At 29.6% G+C, this 17,412-nt stretch overlaps 3 protein-coding genes across 5 annotated transcripts; all 3 read right to left on the reverse strand.

Moving 5' to 3' along the window:
- Window positions 1–192: 192 nt before the first annotated feature.
- LOC116778890 (uncharacterized) lies at window positions 193–2,509 on the reverse strand. The gene is made up of 4 exons (XM_032672966.2): window positions 2,353–2,509; window positions 1,522–1,591; window positions 781–814; window positions 193–707 (listed from the first exon to the last, which is right to left on the reverse strand). The coding sequence occupies exons 1-4, from the start codon at window positions 2,402–2,404 to the stop codon at window positions 528–530; spliced, it is 336 nt and encodes a 111-aa protein (XP_032528857.2). The 5' UTR covers window positions 2,405–2,509; the 3' UTR covers window positions 193–527.
- Window positions 2,510–6,316: 3,807 nt separating this feature from the next.
- On the reverse strand, window positions 6,317–7,388 carry LOC133320877 (cilia- and flagella-associated protein 251-like). Its single transcript, XM_061529905.1, has 3 exons — window positions 7,249–7,388; window positions 7,107–7,143; window positions 6,317–7,003 (listed from the first exon to the last, which is right to left on the reverse strand). The coding sequence occupies exons 1-3, from the start codon at window positions 7,310–7,312 to the stop codon at window positions 6,412–6,414; spliced, it is 693 nt and encodes a 230-aa protein (XP_061385889.1). The 5' UTR covers window positions 7,313–7,388; the 3' UTR covers window positions 6,317–6,411.
- Window positions 7,389–9,988: 2,600 nt separating this feature from the next.
- On the reverse strand, window positions 9,989–12,913 carry LOC116778702 (seroin-like). 3 transcript variants are annotated; one of them, XM_061529906.1, is made up of 8 exons: window positions 12,823–12,913; window positions 12,464–12,557; window positions 11,878–11,908; window positions 11,593–11,605; window positions 11,199–11,472; window positions 10,763–10,784; window positions 10,603–10,681; window positions 9,989–10,206 (listed from the first exon to the last, which is right to left on the reverse strand). In XM_061529906.1, the coding sequence occupies exons 2-7, from the start codon at window positions 12,516–12,518 to the stop codon at window positions 10,663–10,665; spliced, it is 414 nt and encodes a 137-aa protein (XP_061385890.1). In that variant the 5' UTR covers window positions 12,519–12,557; window positions 12,823–12,913; the 3' UTR covers window positions 9,989–10,206; window positions 10,603–10,662. The 3 variants fall into 3 exon arrangements, with proteins under 3 accessions (XP_061385890.1, XP_061385892.1, XP_061385893.1); XM_061529908.1 differs by lacking the exon at window positions 12,823–12,913 and adding an exon at window positions 10,348–10,371 and having other exon boundaries at window positions 10,007–10,206; window positions 12,464–12,748; XM_061529909.1 differs by lacking the exons at window positions 9,989–10,206; window positions 12,823–12,913 and having other exon boundaries at window positions 10,643–10,681; window positions 10,759–10,784; window positions 12,464–12,753.
- Window positions 12,914–17,412: the final 4,499 nt, after the last annotated feature.

Consider the following 17,412-nt stretch of genomic DNA (forward strand, 5'->3'; position numbering starts at 1 on the left):
ACCCAAAGAGTACTTTGATGGTTTAATAAATTTGTACTATTTATATTAAAAACCTCACATATTATTTTATATTTTTGCAAAAAGTTTGATAACGTATATAAAATGATAAGTCCTTTTTTAGTTACAATTCGAAGAATACAAAGAGTCGAAATATATATGGTAATATTTTTGAGGATAAAATAATAATAAAAATTAACAACACTACTTTTACTGTAAATATAAATTTATAATTGCGAAGTTTATAGCATGTTACGTAATAGTAATAAGAATATTAAGATGAGGATAATCATTAGTCTTGGGCAACAACTTTTATATTTATTTAACAGAACACCCTTCGTCTCCGCTATCTCACATTGATATGATATATCTCTAGATTATTTAAAAAATTAACATCAATCACGTCATTTTATAAAGCTATTTTGAATCTGTTGATTTATTGCTACTTATATTTTAAGACGAGGTCATTGCATCGACTGAATTTGAAGTTAATATTTTATGAATTTGTTTGTTGTGTTTGTTATGTTATGTTAGATTTGGAACCGACGCACCGTGACCTGGCCATTGTCGTTGATAACTTCGCGCCCTTCTCCGTGTTCTGAATGATTCGTTCCATCGTCACTCCATTGCTTGGTGACGATTATCGAATGTCCGCTGACATTTGCTCCGTCAACAGGCTTCAGGTTTTCTACGTCGCTGGTGAAGTCGAACTGAAATTGAATCAGTAAATGGGTCATTGATCTATAAGTTTAGAGATGGGAATGTGGTTGAGTAATAACGTACCGCCCAGTCAGCTAGAGCGTGTTGCTGTCTCACACTGGAAAAATTAATACAAATATGTATCAAAAAAAAATTGATTAAAATAAATTATTTCTCCATTACCCCTACTAGTGATAAGACAATAATAAATTCAATTGTGTTATATTCGTTTTAGTGAGTGACTAAATCAATATTGAGGTTCAAAATGTATCGCTATCCACTGAGCGAGTAACAAAAAAAACAATATTTGGAATAAAATTTATAAATTAAAAAAAAAAATATATTAATTTAGAAAAGTTATAATTGATTTGTTCTAATTTGCTTTGTTTGTTTTCAGATCATTTATGATCCATTGTGGATTTAGATTTTTTTTATTATTATTTATCATTAATTAAGCTTTTTAATTTATTACGTCTAAGCAAAATAACTGTACGTAATATTGAGATTAGTATCTATGCTACTTCCTACTGAATATTACTAATAGATGAATGAATCAATTCTAATTTTGTTTTGTTTAATTTATTTAAGGGTGTAATGTCTCACACAAAATCTATATATTTTTATTTGGTTCTTGCAAAACGACAACAGAAAGTTCAAATGTTATGTACAAAAGTCATTCATTAAGAGATAATATATGGCTTCAGTGTAAATTAACAGTCCGAAACATAGTTCTTCCCATTGTGTATTAACCTGATATCAGTTATATTATATATAATAAAATTATTAATATAGATATGATCGTATAAATGTATTAGAAAAACATACAGTTCGTGAAAAAGATCCCAATTTCCAGATTTAGCCGACTCAACCAATTCCTTTGCTAGCGACGGTCTTCCTGTAATGATATTCAAGATTCAAGTGACAGTTATAAATATATTATATATTATTCAAATCTAAACTGTTAAGTGATATCAAATCCAGTTATAGATGATGATGTTTGATAGAAACCAGTTAGCCGTGACATATACAATCGTACGCACAAAATTATATTTTGGTCATAATATTAAGGTAAACAATTCAGAACTACTTTTATGGTTGTAGCGATTTATGTCTGTAGCTGCATGTTGAAAACAATCAAATATTATTTCCGCAGTATCTTCCTGCTTCTTGATCAGCGATTACGAGTTCAATATAAATCTTTGAAGCGTCTGTTAGTTATATTTAATTTTATATATTAATATTTTGTTATTCATTAATGTAATACGAGTGAGTGTCTTTACAATTTTACTAAGAAGCTGAGTCGCTATGTGATAATGTTGTTGAATACACAAATTTATCGATTAGCACATACATATATCATATATGTACATGCATTAATATTTACGTGTATGTACGGAGGTAAATAATGAAAAAACTTTAGATTTGTTCGGTTCATGAAAATGTTGATAATTATTATCAATACACAGGGTAATATACTAGATATCAAAATGGGATGTCTAAATCAACCGTAGAATATTCGCAAAATTGAAAAAAACAATTAGATTAAACAATGCAAAAACGAACTATGATGAACGATTTTCATGAAATAGTAATGCGGGAAACTCATTTTATCCTTAAGGGAAATAAGTTTAAGACTTTAAGTAACAGTTAACCTACCTTCCGCGAGTACCGCGGCGGACACCACCAACACAATTATCAATTTATACATAGTTATATTGGAATCGGATAGAATAGAATTAATATAGCGGTGCACGACCGTCCAACGTGAGATAACGAATGCGTGTACCTACAACCGACGCGTCTTATATCTAAGTCAACCATACAATGGAATATGCGAGACAGATATATCATAATAACTAAACTAGGATAATTCTTTTGTGCTGAAAATGTCTGTCATTACTTAGATCAGTCATTGGATAAATTAATTGTTGTTATCTTTTGTTAGATTCGATTTGGTACTACGTTTAGAATGACGTCAAAGTGTAAACAACGTGCTGTGTATCCATTTTCATTACGACGTTAGAAATCTTACAAAACATATCACTGTTTTTAATTCTAGTGATATAACATTTTTAGTTGTTTATCACAAAATATTCTAGTTTTGTAGTTTAATTTTTTGTATGATATTCTATTTATATATAACCGAGTAATATTGTTACTTAAATTTACACAAAAAACATTTTACGTGACTCGTGTTTATTTATGTATGTATATAAAATACTTATGTATTTAGTGAAATATTATGAGACGATGAAAAAAGCCTTACAGTTTGAGATCTGTAGTAACTACTCTGTATTCACAAGTATTTAAGTATTTTTAAATTATCCAGTATAATCTTTCATACATAACTTGGTTGCTAAAGTTTTCGAATAGCAATAATCGCTACTGTGTTAAGCTTCATTGAGTGCGATATTGTCTTTGATGTAAGATAGGATAGGTTAATACTAAGTTAAGTTTAAGGTTAACTTACCCGATATACATAGATTTAGATATAGATGTTTATTTTCGTTAAAAAAATAACGATAAAATGATCAAAATTGTATTTTTCAGTGCTGTTTACACATACTTTGTTTTTTATCTCATAACAATATTCTTATTTAAGATCTCAAAGTTAATAACCAAGACAAGTTTTACCTGTAGAATTATTAATACATTAAATATATATATTTTTTTAATACCGATCGAGCACCAGGAAAATAAGTTTGAATTTGCATTGTCTCATCATAGTAAAATTAATTATATCGTCATCTGCCTTCAGGATCAACTTCCTAGAATATTAAGGTTGCTCAAGTTATTTTAACATGAAAGCATTTGTGCTAGTATAACGAGACACCTAATAAGCTAAATTGTTCATTGATTTAGTTCTATATGAAGATAAATATGGCGCCCGGCAGGAATATATATGAACATTAATAACTGAAAATTCTATGTTGATTATCTCTCTTTTTTGTTTGTATCTTTGTTTCCTATAAAGATAATTGAAAGCTACACCAAAGAAGCACAACAATCTCACACACTGCTACAGAAACCTGCAATTGGATGAGATAAATTAGGTTTGTATTATAAAGACAAATGAGACTGTTGTTGTTTAAAGAATTCGTGTAGAAAATTTTGTGTAAATATATTTTGTACTTGTTGAAGCTGCTATGGAAGAGTTGAATTTGGATTCCCCTTTAATCATGGTGAAATAAGGTGCATGGTGCAAAAAGGAGGATGTTAAAAGATTAAAATTGTGTGTGCGTGTTCATGTGCTTGTGCGTGTACGTGTGTATCTGTCTGTGGCATCGTAGCTCTCAAACAGATCGATTTTCATGCGATATTTTTTAGCAATTTATTAGCACTTTTCCACAATAATGAAATGCACCTTTGGTCTATGATAACTCAATTATCCCACGCCTCACTCATACCTGTATATTCATTAGATTTCAGTTAATGCGTAGAGCTTTTATAAATTTAATAACATTAATTACTATGATTTAAGGTCATTCTCACTACCATCCCATCTACTAACGTCAACGAGAAGCTTAATTTAAAATAAAGGGGTATTATTTTTATCTTAATAAAAGGAAACAATATATTTGTACGTCACCGTTATGACAGGTAACGTGTTCACGGTTGTCATCAGTGGGTTGAAATTTTTTGTTCTCGCTTAGAGTAAACAAGTCTCGAAGCCTCTACTTTTGTACTTTGGGAAGTGAACTGATTATTTACAATAAACCTGTTACGAGACGTGAAAAACAATTCTGATGATTACAATAACAAAACAAAAATATATATTTGTTGCTGAATGTTTTTTCAATGTACAGGTATTTTTTATATAATCAAAAAAGGTCACTAATTTGATTATACTTAATGGAAATAACTTATTTTCTTAAAATTTATTGTCCTTCATGTATTATTTGATTGAAATAACTTACAGACAATGCTGGGCGCTAGACTTTCACAGATTTTTATTTTGTTTATATTTCGTCTATGTATTATCAGCTGACTTGAATTAGTTGGTTACATAACGAAAAAACCATCAAAGATAAGACGACATAGCCTGGCATTTAGCATTCGTTCCAGCCGCAATGTCAATATATCTTAGGTTAATATTTTATTGATACTTAATGTGGATAACATTACTTTCGGGGTTTATTTTTTAATTAATGGAGGGTAGTACTAGGTAGAGAGAGGAGATTGGACGGTGGAGGCGAGGGCTTAAAGCGCGTCAGATAGGGGCCCCTTGAATCTACACCTGGGTCGCAAATCCCAGGCACTGTTGAAGCTCATCTCCCTGCAATGCGTTGGATCCGGCACCTACATGGTGAATCCATTGAATACTGAGAGGTTTCGGCTCATCTGTCTTCCGAAAACTGACATGTACGTATATAAATTTTGGGACAAATTCAGTATACTAAGTAGATTAAAAAAAATTGACATACAACATCTCATTTATATTTATATGCGTATGTTAAAAAAAAAACTAAGAATTTTAGGATATTCCTATTTAATGGGATATAAAATACATAAACCTGGTAAGTAGCAATATGTTTTCTCCAAGTCATGTGTACTTTCTAAGAGTGTTTAGACACCACTGACAGGAGGTAAAGGAAAACATTGTGAGGAAACCTGGACTTATAATTTCTAATTATAATTTTGATATTGCCAATCTATCTTCAGCAATTGTGGTGATTCATGCTCTAACCTTCGCCATGTGAGAAGAGGCCTTTGCTCAGCAGTGGGCTCCGATAGGCTGATGATGATGATGATAACTTATTAAGTGAGACCGTAAGTATATTTTCATGCCGTGTCTGCTTAAAATACGTATTAGGAATAATAACAATGTGTTTTAGAAATTCCTATTAACATTATATTGTATAAAGTTATTATTATTGCATAATGATTCATATTTGCTGCCAATAATTTGATTGTTTATTAAATAAATTCGTTCAAATTTATTATTAAATATATAAAAATTTGGTACGAAAATTATATAAAACAGTTCTTAAAATAAATGCTCCACTTTTCTCTTATCTCATCTTATTAACTTTTATTTATTATATATTTTTGTGTGAAAAAAGCTAACACGACAAGGGGTTATTAGAAAAAAATTGCTGTTTCCAAGGAAGTAATTTAGGAATAAAAAAATGAAAGAATTATTTTTATTATTTTTATATTTATTAACTCATTTCGAAGATTTTTTATCATCTGACAATATTTAATTTTTTATTTTACGTAAGTTAAAGGGACCGTCTCTTCTGCTGGGTAGTAAACATATTGAGGCTCAATGTCAACTGGTATTAACAAAGGAATTTCCAAAATTTGTACCTGGAAATAATATGTTTGAAAATTTATTAATTGTTTATAATTTATAAAACGTTAAAAGATTGCTAAAACAACTTAAGTGAAATAAAGGAGAATATTTTAATATTAATTTACCATTTTTGCTAAATGCATTGCAAGTTAAACTGCTAAATGCATTGCATTGCAAGTTAATTATGATAAGTATGTACTACTAGTGTTTGAATTATCTAACTTTTTTTTTATATAGATTAATAAAAATACTTTATTTTTCTGACATTTACAGTCTGCCTTTACATCTACAGTCTTTACATCTACAGTCAATTTAGTTTGTTTACAGCAACCACGATCTAAAGAGGACGAGATAAAAATGTCACTTAGTTTTTTGTCATCCACCTCCTGTAAGTTAATTAAAAACATATAATTTAACTCTTACACATATCGTAGACTAACCCTTACCTTCTCTCCTTCATCTCCGTCCTTTTCTCTTTCCTCTTCCCCGTCCTTTTCTTCTTTTTCTTCCCTATTGCAATCTTTTTCTTCTTCCTCTTCATCCTTTTCCTCTTCGTTGCCGTTTTCATTTTTCTTTTCACCTTCACCTTTTTCTTCTTCACCATCCTCTTTCTTTTCTTCTTCTACTTCCTCCTCTTCATGGCCTTCTCCAATTTCATCTACTTCGTCATTTTTATCTTGGTGATCCTCTTCATTTTTTTCTTCGTTGCCTTCTTCTTTACGATCCTCTTCAGTTTGTTCTTCATTGCGGCTTTCTTCCTTTTCTTTATTATTTTCTCCCTCATCTCCTTCAATATCCTCTCTATTTTCTTCTTTATTATCTTCTTCATTTTCTTCCTTACCTTCCCTTCGTTTTTCTCCTTCTTCATTGTGTTCTTCTTCTTGTCTCTCACCTTCTCCCATTTCTTCGCCTTTTCTTTCCCTGTTTTCACCTTCTTTATCTATTTTATCTCCAGCATCTTCCCTTTCATCTGCTTCTCTTTTATTAATTTTTCTTATCTCAACATCCTTTCTGTAAAATAGTTTATCTCAAAATAAGATAGATACATAAAAATATTTTTATGAAAATTCCGCTTATTTTATATACTTTGATGATTCTTTTACAATACACTTACCGAAAGATCTCATTATTTGCAGATTCCCGTTTTTCCACTGAAATATAGATGAAAGAAGTTACACAAAATTTCTAGTTCAACAATTATTGTGTTTAAGGAAATTTATAGAACTTATGAAAATTAAAAATTAAGAAATACTTACAACTTGCACAATACACAAAAGTGATACACAGGAGGATAAAACCAAACTTCGATAGTGTAAACATTTTCAATAATTAAAAGAGAAAAAACTTTTTTTTTTAGAACTGAACTTATTTTTTAGGACTGTTTCTAAGTCCTGAGACGCTGTGATCTGGATTTAAGAAAAAATCCTCGATTATTTATATTAAAACTAAGAAATGAAACCTTGAGATACCATTGTTCTAGTTGTAAAATTTATTTGGAACCATTAAGATGGCAATGTCAACCCATTAGGATTTATTGTTTTTTTCGGTTAACTAGACATGTTAAGTGACTTTGCTTGTATTATAAATAGTTAATTGTGTGTATTTTTGTAGGTTGTGGTCCAGGGTACACATTAATTCAGTTACTTATTTGGTTCGTGAACGAAACCATGATCGAAAAGTTACTTGTGATTTGTATTCCATAGCACAATATGAATGTCAGTAATATTAATTTTATTTTTCTTCTAAAGAAAAACCTTATTACGGTTTTGTTATATTCGACAATTATTTTCATTTTGGCAAACTAAGGATGTGTTATAAATAAAGGCTGCTTTTAAAAGAAGCGTTATAAGTTTTTCCATACAAACATACAAATATTGAAAAAAAAAAACCGTATTAAAGCGGTAAAAATAGTAGTTAAAGTAATTAAAATCCTCATTAAGATAATTATTCAAAAAATTATTTAACCTCATCAAGAAATTGACTACTGTAACTTACAAATGGTTTATCTTTTGTAAGTTATGTTAAAAAATTACTAACATTAAAGGTGACTTTGAACGTTATATGTCCTCTTTGTTAAAATATCCAAACGTCTATACTTTTATGCCAATTTCGCATATTTATACTACGAGCGTTTTCGTTCATTTATCCATCAATCGTCTTACAATATAGTATCAAATCATATGTTTGTAATATATAGTAAAATATTGTCAGATTCATTTGTTTTTTGATTTCATACTGCACAGTCTTCGAATGTCTATATATTCCAGCGTCAGGTAAATAGGAAAGAATGACGTACACCACAAATGTATTATCTATTCCATTTTTAAAAATAAAGCAGATTTAGGTAGAAAAAATTTGAATGTTCATATACTTCTACCTGTGGCATTAATTGTTGGTGTTTAAATATGGCGTTCTTGCTCAAAAACGTAAAAAAACAATGTTGCAACAGAAAATCCACATTAAAAATATAGTGTACAAATGTTAACTCATTTTTCTTAACCCTTAGTATTTCTAACTAGTATTTGTGAGCGACGTCAATGAAGGATAAAAAAAAGAAAGCACTGGACCAAAATACATAGAAAATATATACTTTTATAATATCTTTCAAACGAACACATGCTCTCTTATTAAAAAAAAAAATAAACAAAACAATCATTCACGCCTTAATAGTCTAAAAAGCAAAAAAGCAATGGATTTCTAAATCAGAACGCTACAACAAAGTCAAAAGGAGAGAAAAAGAAAAAGAAGAACAAAAATATTTACATATTTTATTTACTTAAATAGTGTCACTTGATATAATGAAAACAATCGAGAAATATACAGAAGATTACCATTACACAAATTTTCATTGATTTCAAAAAGTTATCGAAAAAGTGTGACCTAAAACAATGAGTCAAAAATATTTTTAACGGATTCTGTTAGTAATAATTACACTATGTATGTAGTATTAATTAAAATTATATGAGTTTTTTTTCTACACTAATATATATAAACAATAATGACACATTAAGGCTGTCATCATACATACATTCGAGCTTCACTGTGCACCATTGTCTTCGCATGATCGAGAGCTTTGTCTATTTACTATCAATTAAACTACTGCAATTACTTAAGCCTGAACTATGACATAACTATCAATTGAACAAAATTTACTAATACAATATCAACTAAGTTTACTTATCTTTTTTATTGTTACAATTTTTATAATTATTAATGTTTTTATTGTTATTATATATTAGATTCATTTGTTTTTTTTTTCTATAATTGATTTTTTATATATTTGAAAAAAGAATGATTTGATTTGAACTCGATCAATGTACGTTATATTTCTTTGTATAAAAAAAAATCAGTTTCATTTAATTAGCTTGTTATTAATTATATATTTTGTTGTTATTATTATGAAAATTAAAAAAATAATGATATTATATCGACACCAAATATCTTCGAGTTTTTCGTTCCCTTAAACTTTTTACAGCCTGCTATTTTTTTAAAGCAACCTGTTTTCTTAAGTATTGCAATAATTGTATAGGTGGATTTTTTTTTATACAGATTTTTTTTTTCGTTGTCGTTCGTGATAATAATTTATATATTTATTCCGTTACTTTTTTAATTACGTTTAAGTTTCTTGAATAAACTGACATAATGATATTATTGGTTCTTTTTACAAACCGCTTTAGTTTTTAGTATGAAATACGTCTCCTTTCCAACTGGTGTTTGGAAATTAATAACTTCTATCATTTTCTATAAATTCAGTCATAATCTCTGACATAAATTATTCAAAAATATTTCATATATATATATATATATATATTTATATATATACATATGTACATTAGGGTAAAATAAAACAATACTGCGTAATTTTTGTTATTACTATATTTATGTGAAAATAAAACAACACCTTCAGTAAATTTTAAAAAGGTAAAGGCCAAAGTAAAAGAGATTATTTGTAAAATTAATTACATCCTTTTTGTTAATAGTCCTTATTAAACTTCATTTGTATGTAAGTGTGAATTCTTTTCTGTCAAAACACCATCAATATTACTTATGATGTTGCTACCACCGAAGTTACTTTTGACTCCATTAACGCTGCTCGACTGTAGGAATGAGTTTGAGGATGTTCCAAAGAAATGTTGGTTATTCTCTGTTGGTTTATAAGACCTCAGAAGTTGGTGATCGGGAATCAGCGGCAGCATCGGTTCCCATTGAGGGATCTAAAAATTATAATATGATTATTGTCAAACTATTAGAAAGATATACTTAATTGTTTTATATTTAATTTGCTGTATATTTTGCATTTTTATTTAATCTAACGTGATTAAAATGAGGACAATATTGATGTGAACAAATCTTACCTGAGGTGCGAATATTTGCGGAGACTGCAATAAGGTGATAAGTTAGCTTTCATGATAATGAGAAAGTTTATATACAGTTGTTATTATTATGTTAGGAAGGAGAAATATTTTTTAATTTTGATAGAGTAAGAAGAAAAGCAGAAAGCTTTCCAGAAAAGAGCAAAGAAGTTGAGAGGGTGAAAACTTTTTTGAGATTATTCTAGATGAATTATTGCTTTGGTTTGACGCATGAAGACTTATTTAATTAATAATCACCTGTAAACTATAATTGTAACGGAGATTTATATTTATACTATTGTTTTTTTTATCTGTCGTCTACTTTTTGCTTACCGACCTGAAAAAAAGTATTAAAAACTTTGTTATTTTAGCTATCAATAATATTTACGATCCTAAATAAATTAGGTAACTGACTTACAGATCTGGTGGGTTATCTCCGACTGTAAAATAAGAAAAATAATTTTAAGTCATGCTGTAATATTTTAACATATTATCTATTTAATGAGATCTAAGAATTTCGCGAGTTTTATTCATTTAAATGAAACTAGTATTATTCGGATATACTACGCGGATTTTATTATTTAAAAACTACATAATCCCGACGTTTCGGTTATTTTGCACACCTCGTCTGCCCGTGATCACGGTTGCTGCAAAGTAACCGAAACGTCGGGATTATGTAGTTTTTAAATAATAAAATCCGCGTAGTATATCCGAATAATACTAGTTTCATTTAAATATTATCTATTTTAGTTTAAGGAATACGCTGTTATAATTCAAACAGTAAAATTATCACAAAGAAAAATTCTCTATGACCTGTTATGGTGATGGGTAATATCACTTAAACTTATACTTACTGGAATATTCCTTAACGACACCACCGTCATTGGTGAAGACGGTGGTACCGCCAGATTTACGCACTTTACCGTCCGGTCCAAGGCTAGATGAGCTGGATGAACTAACGAGGATACCGCTGAAGTTGGGATTATCGTTGTTGATAAGGTCATGCTTCGATGGTATTACGACTGATGGCAGGTTGGGGAAAGTTGGGAATGGGGGGAAGGAGGGGAATGGTGGAAAATTAAGCTTCGGAAAGTGAGGAAAGGTTGGAAATGTTGGAAATATTGGAAACTGTAAAAGAGTTCACATATTCATTCATTATGAACTATAGATTATATGAAAATAAGCAAAAATATATATTGTATTGTGGTGTTCGTAAATTAATATTATATTATCAAAATTTCAACTCACCTTATGATCCTCCCTGAAATGTAAAATTAACTATTAATAATTATTTTTAATGATCTGAATGGTTCTCATTCTTTTTTTAAATCTCTCATTCTTTTTTAAATCTCACCATCGAGTTACATTTATATATTATCTGTGTAATTAATAAAGGTGCCAGAAACATTGAATAAAAAAAATTTATAATTTGATTTCATTTTTTTATAATTTTGTGCAATGGTATCATTTATGTTAACATAGATTATATATTTTATAGATAGTATGAACTTGACTCTAATGAATCTTGGTTACCTTGATCCAGCGGAACTCCAAGCGAAGTTGGCTGTTAAGAATAAAAAATAGTTTATATTTAATTAAAGTTGAAAAAAAATGAAAAAAATATTATGAGAACTTAAGCTAAGAATATTTAAAACTTATTTTAAATCTTAATTGCAAAATTCTCATCAAGGAATTCTAGAAATTTAAAGTATGCTGTAGTGGAAAAAACAGGTACAAGCGTATATACTCGTATTAATATTTGTTTAAGGCATTTTCGAATAGAAAACATTTATTTCTAGTCTTTTAATCAAAGATTTTTATAATATAAATAAAGAAAAACATAGTCATTTTGAATATAAATAATAATAATTAAACACAAGAACTATTTATTTAAAAAAAAGTAAATTCTCTTTATAAATGTTAGTTACTTAAAAATAAAACTAACTCCTATTTGTTGATGTACGCAATACAAATTTTCATTATTAGTATAATGCTATCTACATTATCCAGCATAATGTTCAATAAAAATTAATTTTAATTATGTTTAGTCCTTAATAGTGTATGATTAAACAAAAACAATGTAGATTGCTTGGAAAGTATTAAAATGTATAAAACTCACCGTTCGTGGACGCTGCAATGAAAGCGATCATAAAAAATAACGTGTTCCCCATCATCGTAAATGATCAGTCACACCAAAAACGTTCGGAACTATACTGAAAATTTGTGCATTCGTACTTCACTTAAGTATTACTTTGTTTTTCATACAACTGTTCAAACAGTGCGACTAACGAGTGTATCGGTTCTGAGAATCCTTTAAAAGGCCGTAAGAAACACAACAATATAACAATGACGTGTACGCCATAAAATGAGTCTATTGTGATAATTCTAGATCGTTAAAGAAAATTGTAATAGTTTTGCTTTATTTTTGAGGCTTCGAGGAAGGTTTCGTCTTCAATATCTTTGTTTTTATGTACTTACTTTAACTAGTTTTAAAACTCAGTGTTGGCTTCACGACAGCGTCATTACTTCTGATAAAGCTAAACAGGCGTAAAAAAACTAGTGCATAAAATAAAATAAATCAATACTTGAAGTGAGAAAATTAAGGCTAGGAAATCAATTATTCAGAACAAACAATAACAACGTCTACCGACAGATTGAATGAAGAAATACATGAATAGAAAGTACTTGGTTTTTAATTGAGATTCTTTTAAAACAAGCACATGGCAGCATTGAAAAATTAAAGTACTTAGTGTAAAATTTTCAAATGATGTGTGTTTCAAAGAAGGGAAATATTTTTGTGATCGATTGTATTGTCAAGGGATTCTTACGGGTTCTCATTGAGTTATGAACTGGTATAACATCAGATTAAATAGGATACATATGTACATATATATTCATATATGTTAACGGAAATGTATGTAATTCCTAAAATCGCACGTGATTGTGTGAAATAAATTAACTATTACACATTTCCTAGGAAATCTATACATTTCCTAAATAGCAATCGGAAATGTAAAACATTTAAGACATTGGTGGGCACGCCGGGACAGCGGGACGAGGAGAAGGCATTCAGAATCACGCATCACGCCTATGAAAGAGCGATTTTAAAGGACTTTGGCGTCATTAAGAATATTAACAAACGCTAAAAACACTGCTTTTATTGAAGATGAACGTTATAAAGAGTTAATTGAATAAGTTTGTAAGGCAAGAACAACTGCTAGAAAGACTTCTCGTGATTATTGGTTAGGTTAGGTTAGTTTATATTATTATTTTACGGTATGACTGTTACTCGATTGTCTCAATAAGTGTTATAATAAAAAAATATTATTAACAATGTGTTTTATTACAGAAAGCATTGGCTTTATACATTTCTTTATACGATATTGGAATTATACACAATTTCGAAGAAATTTATACATTTCCCAGGATATCTATACATTAAATAGTTTTTCAAACAATATTTTATACATTTCCTAAATAGTATCGGAATTGTACATATTTCCTATGTATTGTATACAATTCCTTGATTTCAAACATTTCCAGTAACATATATATATGTTGTATTTTCTTGTAAATTTTTAGATACATTCTTAACGGTTATTGAAAGTTAAAAAAAAACATGTATATTATCGTTCATGACATTTCATATTAAGCCATTATAAATCGCCGCTTGTATAATCTGTTGAATGTGTCAAAAAATATGGCGCCAAAATTTGAAAAGACAATAAAACCACTTGTTTAAAAAATTATTTTGTGTCAAGTAATATCCGTTACTAATACTTTATATTCACTTTTTTACGACGGAATTTTCTTAGGTTTAAAATATCTAAGTTATAATATATCTGTTACAAATATTTTCTTCCAACATATTTTAGATAACAAAAGGCATGAAAAATACCGTTTTATATGTGTAACGAAATTGCTTTTCCTATATTTATGAAAGGTAAAAGTTAAAAACGAAACAAATGAATTTTTCATGATTATTATTTTTTTAATCAACAAGGATCTTATTATATAGAGTTTAGAATACTACAGAGGATTCAAATAATAAAATAAATAATAATTAGAAAACGCTAACCCGACGAAAACGTGTCCAATATATGAGTACCTAGACTTATTTGTCGGTGCTTCCATGGCAATTTTGTACTGTTAGTTATAATTATTTATAACAATTTAAATTGTGATATACTTGATAATTCTAAGCTTAACGTTGTTTATATTCTGATATTTATTGGGAATTCTTATGATGCTTAAACTAGCGCCATCTGTATATTTGTTATAATAGTGTAAATTAATGTTAATAATGATTCTAAACATTAATTTAAACGTCCAAACACTTGAAAATTAGTTTTATAATTTATAATGAGAGCTTTTGCATGTTTTACGTAATGTTCAGTGTTTTTTTATTTAATGGAAACTCTTATGAGGGAGACTAGCGCCCTCTGTATGATATTGTAACTTACCCTCACCTAAAAATGTTACCTTTGAATATTATAAATAGGATGTAAGTGCTAGATTGGGGATGTCTGCTACGAGTTGTGGAGCAATAAACATCTAAGTGGAAGTACTGCCTAGTTTATTTGCCGTGCTTGTGCCGTGCCTATGCGGATCGTTTACGAGATATCCTGTCAATTGGAAATAACGAAGACGAACCGCTGCCATATGTCACAAAGAAGCCTAAAAAAAGACAAGAAAACCACTCCGATATACATATACCTGAACATTTAGATCGCCTAGAGAAAATTATTGAAGTTACTAGCCAGCGTGAGATGGCAACGCAATTACAACCCGGACCCTACACAAATAACAAGATGCTTAAGCTTAAAGTCTCTGCTATGGTTTGAACACCAAGAAAACATCGACGTGACCTGGAGCGAGTGGAAAAAGACGCTAACGGAATATTTTCTTGCTAACCGCGGTTTCGCTGCGAAACTACACGACCTGGTTGCAACTAACAAACGTCAGAATGCACAGGTTATACTTTTGTTTTTAAAAGCCAGCTCTTGGAGAACCGTGTGAGTTAAGTGAGCATATAATCTGCCACGTATTATTGTTTTTTGACCACGAGCAATTCGCTTTTGAAAGCTGGAACGCGAGGTACAGGTTCTAAAGCCACCGGTTCTTAAGATACTTAATTATTTAACGGATGCTGTTGTTAAACCTTCAAAATTAACAAATAATTTGACGTTTGATAAAGATTCAGGGCCTAAATGTTTTTCATGTGGACGCACATCGTCCCAATGTATATCATCCCAATGTAGGGAAAACGTCCGATGTAATAATTATAATAAAATTGTTCATAAAACGGTATATCTGATTTAAGAAGTGCGATCACTGTGGTAAAGTAGGTCATGAAAAGAAAGACTGTTATTTTAAAAATCTATCAAACCTAACAATAAATTCTATGAAAATAAATCTAAATTGTTAGCCCGATTGATATGGATGACCAAAAATTTCGTAAAATTATTATTGCTAACGGTTTTAAATTGACTGCATATATAATATAAGATTTTAATAATACTATAACAGTATCAGCGGCTCTAAAAATCAATTTAAAATATAGTATATCAAATAAGCATAAAAGGTTGTGGGCGTCAAATTATAACACCAGAAGGTGAAGCTACTATAGATTTGAACATAGATGGCGTCGGGGCTAACACATCGGTTTTGATAGGCTTGCCATAAGCGATGAGAAATGAAAATTGAACCAACCACTTAAGTTCCCTTTTATCATCACCCATATCGTATGTCAATAAAAGAGCGATGAATTTTATGCTGAATAAGTATAGATTTGAATTCGTTTCCTCATTTATCAAAGATATTTTATTATTTTCAAGAACTATCCCGCAGGCGTTGGAAAATTTAGAACTAATTTTAATTTTATTGAGCAAATCTGGTCTAATATCGCGTCGGGACAAATGTTCACACATTCATGTTGACTGTACTGATTGTCAGGCTCTCAGTAGTTACAAAGGATAGGAAGATGATGGCTAGAACTACAAAGTTACAATTTTGAAGTGCAAGATAATAAAATCGCAAAAATGTTTCATGATGATAATGGTCACACGAGTGCAACCAGGGTTATTGAGAATGTTCAGAGACAATATTGGTTCGAAAAACTAAGGTGAAGGTATGCATTTCGTGTCAAATTACAAAAAAAAAAAAAATTTGGGAAACGAGGCTTTTTAAATCCCATTGAAAAAGGGAATATCCCATGGCATCTTAACAATTTGATCCCTTGTGTAAATCCGTTAAACAAATATTATATTTATTGGTAGTAATCGACGCTTTCAGTAAATTTGTTTGGCTGCAACCTGTTCCTAATACTTTTACAATTCACTTAATACATACAATGAATTTTCTTACGCGCATTTTTGATCTCCTACTCGAATAATAGATACAATAACAGACCGTGGGAAGGCTTTTCAACCAACTAAGAGTTTTCAAACTATTGCACCCTCAAACAAATTCGGCATATATTAAATGCAGTTTCCTGTCTAATAGCAAAAGGGCAAGTCGAACGTAGTAATCGCACCATTCTTCAATCATTAACAGCTTATACTGGTGAAAATGAGAAAATGAGATAGACTGGGAACAATTTATTCCATAAGTGGAAAGAGGCATCCATTACAGCATAAACGGCAGTACCCAGAAATGTCCTTTAGAATTACTATATGGATATAAGCCTCGATTTGAATTCCTTTTTGTACTGTAAAACAAAAAAAAAAACTCAAATATCCGAGTTGCGTTCTCAAGCTCAAAAAAATAATAATATTAACGCTTCTATAAAAAGTAATAATATTAACGCTCCTATAAAAGAGAGGTACTATAGAAAAAGGCTTAATTATACAAAATTCTTGTAGGCGATTTAGTACAAATTCAGCGTAGAATAATAAAAAAAAAAGGATTAACGAGTGGAAAACTTGTCGAAAAATATTCCAGATCTTATAAAGTTGCAAAAATATATGATAACGATAGTTATAGAGTGACATCCTTGAATAAAGGAGGATAAGATATTATAATGTTATAGCGGGGAACAAAATGAAAAAGTTTCTAATACAACATGTT

The sequence above is a fragment of the Danaus plexippus genome, chromosome 6 (genome assembly GCF_018135715.1).
Source record: "Danaus plexippus chromosome 6, MEX_DaPlex, whole genome shotgun sequence".
Lineage (NCBI taxonomy): Eukaryota > Metazoa > Arthropoda > Insecta > Lepidoptera > Nymphalidae > Danaus > Danaus plexippus.

Excerpts from the sequence above, each read along its gene's own strand:
- LOC116778890 (XM_032672966.2), bottom strand. The coding sequence starts at position 2,404 with ATGTATAAATTGATAATTGTGTTGGTGGTGTCCGCCGCGGTACTCGCG. Across the intron at positions 815-1,521 it reads TGGGATCTTTTTCACGAACT|TGTGAGACAGCAACACGCTC; the intron begins GTATGTTTTTCT and ends TAATTTTTCCAG. Across the intron at positions 708-780 it reads ACGCTCTAGCTGACTGGGCG|TTCGACTTCACCAGCGACGT; the intron begins GTACGTTATTAC and ends ATTCAATTTCAG.
- LOC133320877 (XM_061529905.1), bottom strand. The coding sequence starts at position 7,312 with ATGTTTACACTATCGAAGTTTGGTTTTATCCTCCTGTGTATCACTTTT. Across the intron at positions 7,144-7,248 it reads TTTTGTGTATTGTGCAAGTT|TGGAAAAACGGGAATCTGCA; the intron begins GTAAGTATTTCT and ends TCTATATTTCAG. Across the intron at positions 7,004-7,106 it reads GCAAATAATGAGATCTTTCG|AAAGGATGTTGAGATAAGAA; the intron begins GTAAGTGTATTG and ends ACTATTTTACAG.
- LOC116778702 (XM_061529906.1), bottom strand. The coding sequence starts at position 12,518 with ATGATGGGGAACACGTTATTTTTTATGATCGCTTTCATTGCAGCGTCC. Across the intron at positions 11,909-12,463 it reads CATTGCAGCGTCCACGAACG|CCAACTTCGCTTGGAGTTCC; the intron begins GTGAGTTTTATA and ends TATTCTTAACAG. Across the intron at positions 10,785-11,198 it reads TGTCGTTAAGGAATATTCCA|TCGGAGATAACCCACCAGAT; the intron begins GTAAGTATAAGT and ends CTTATTTTACAG.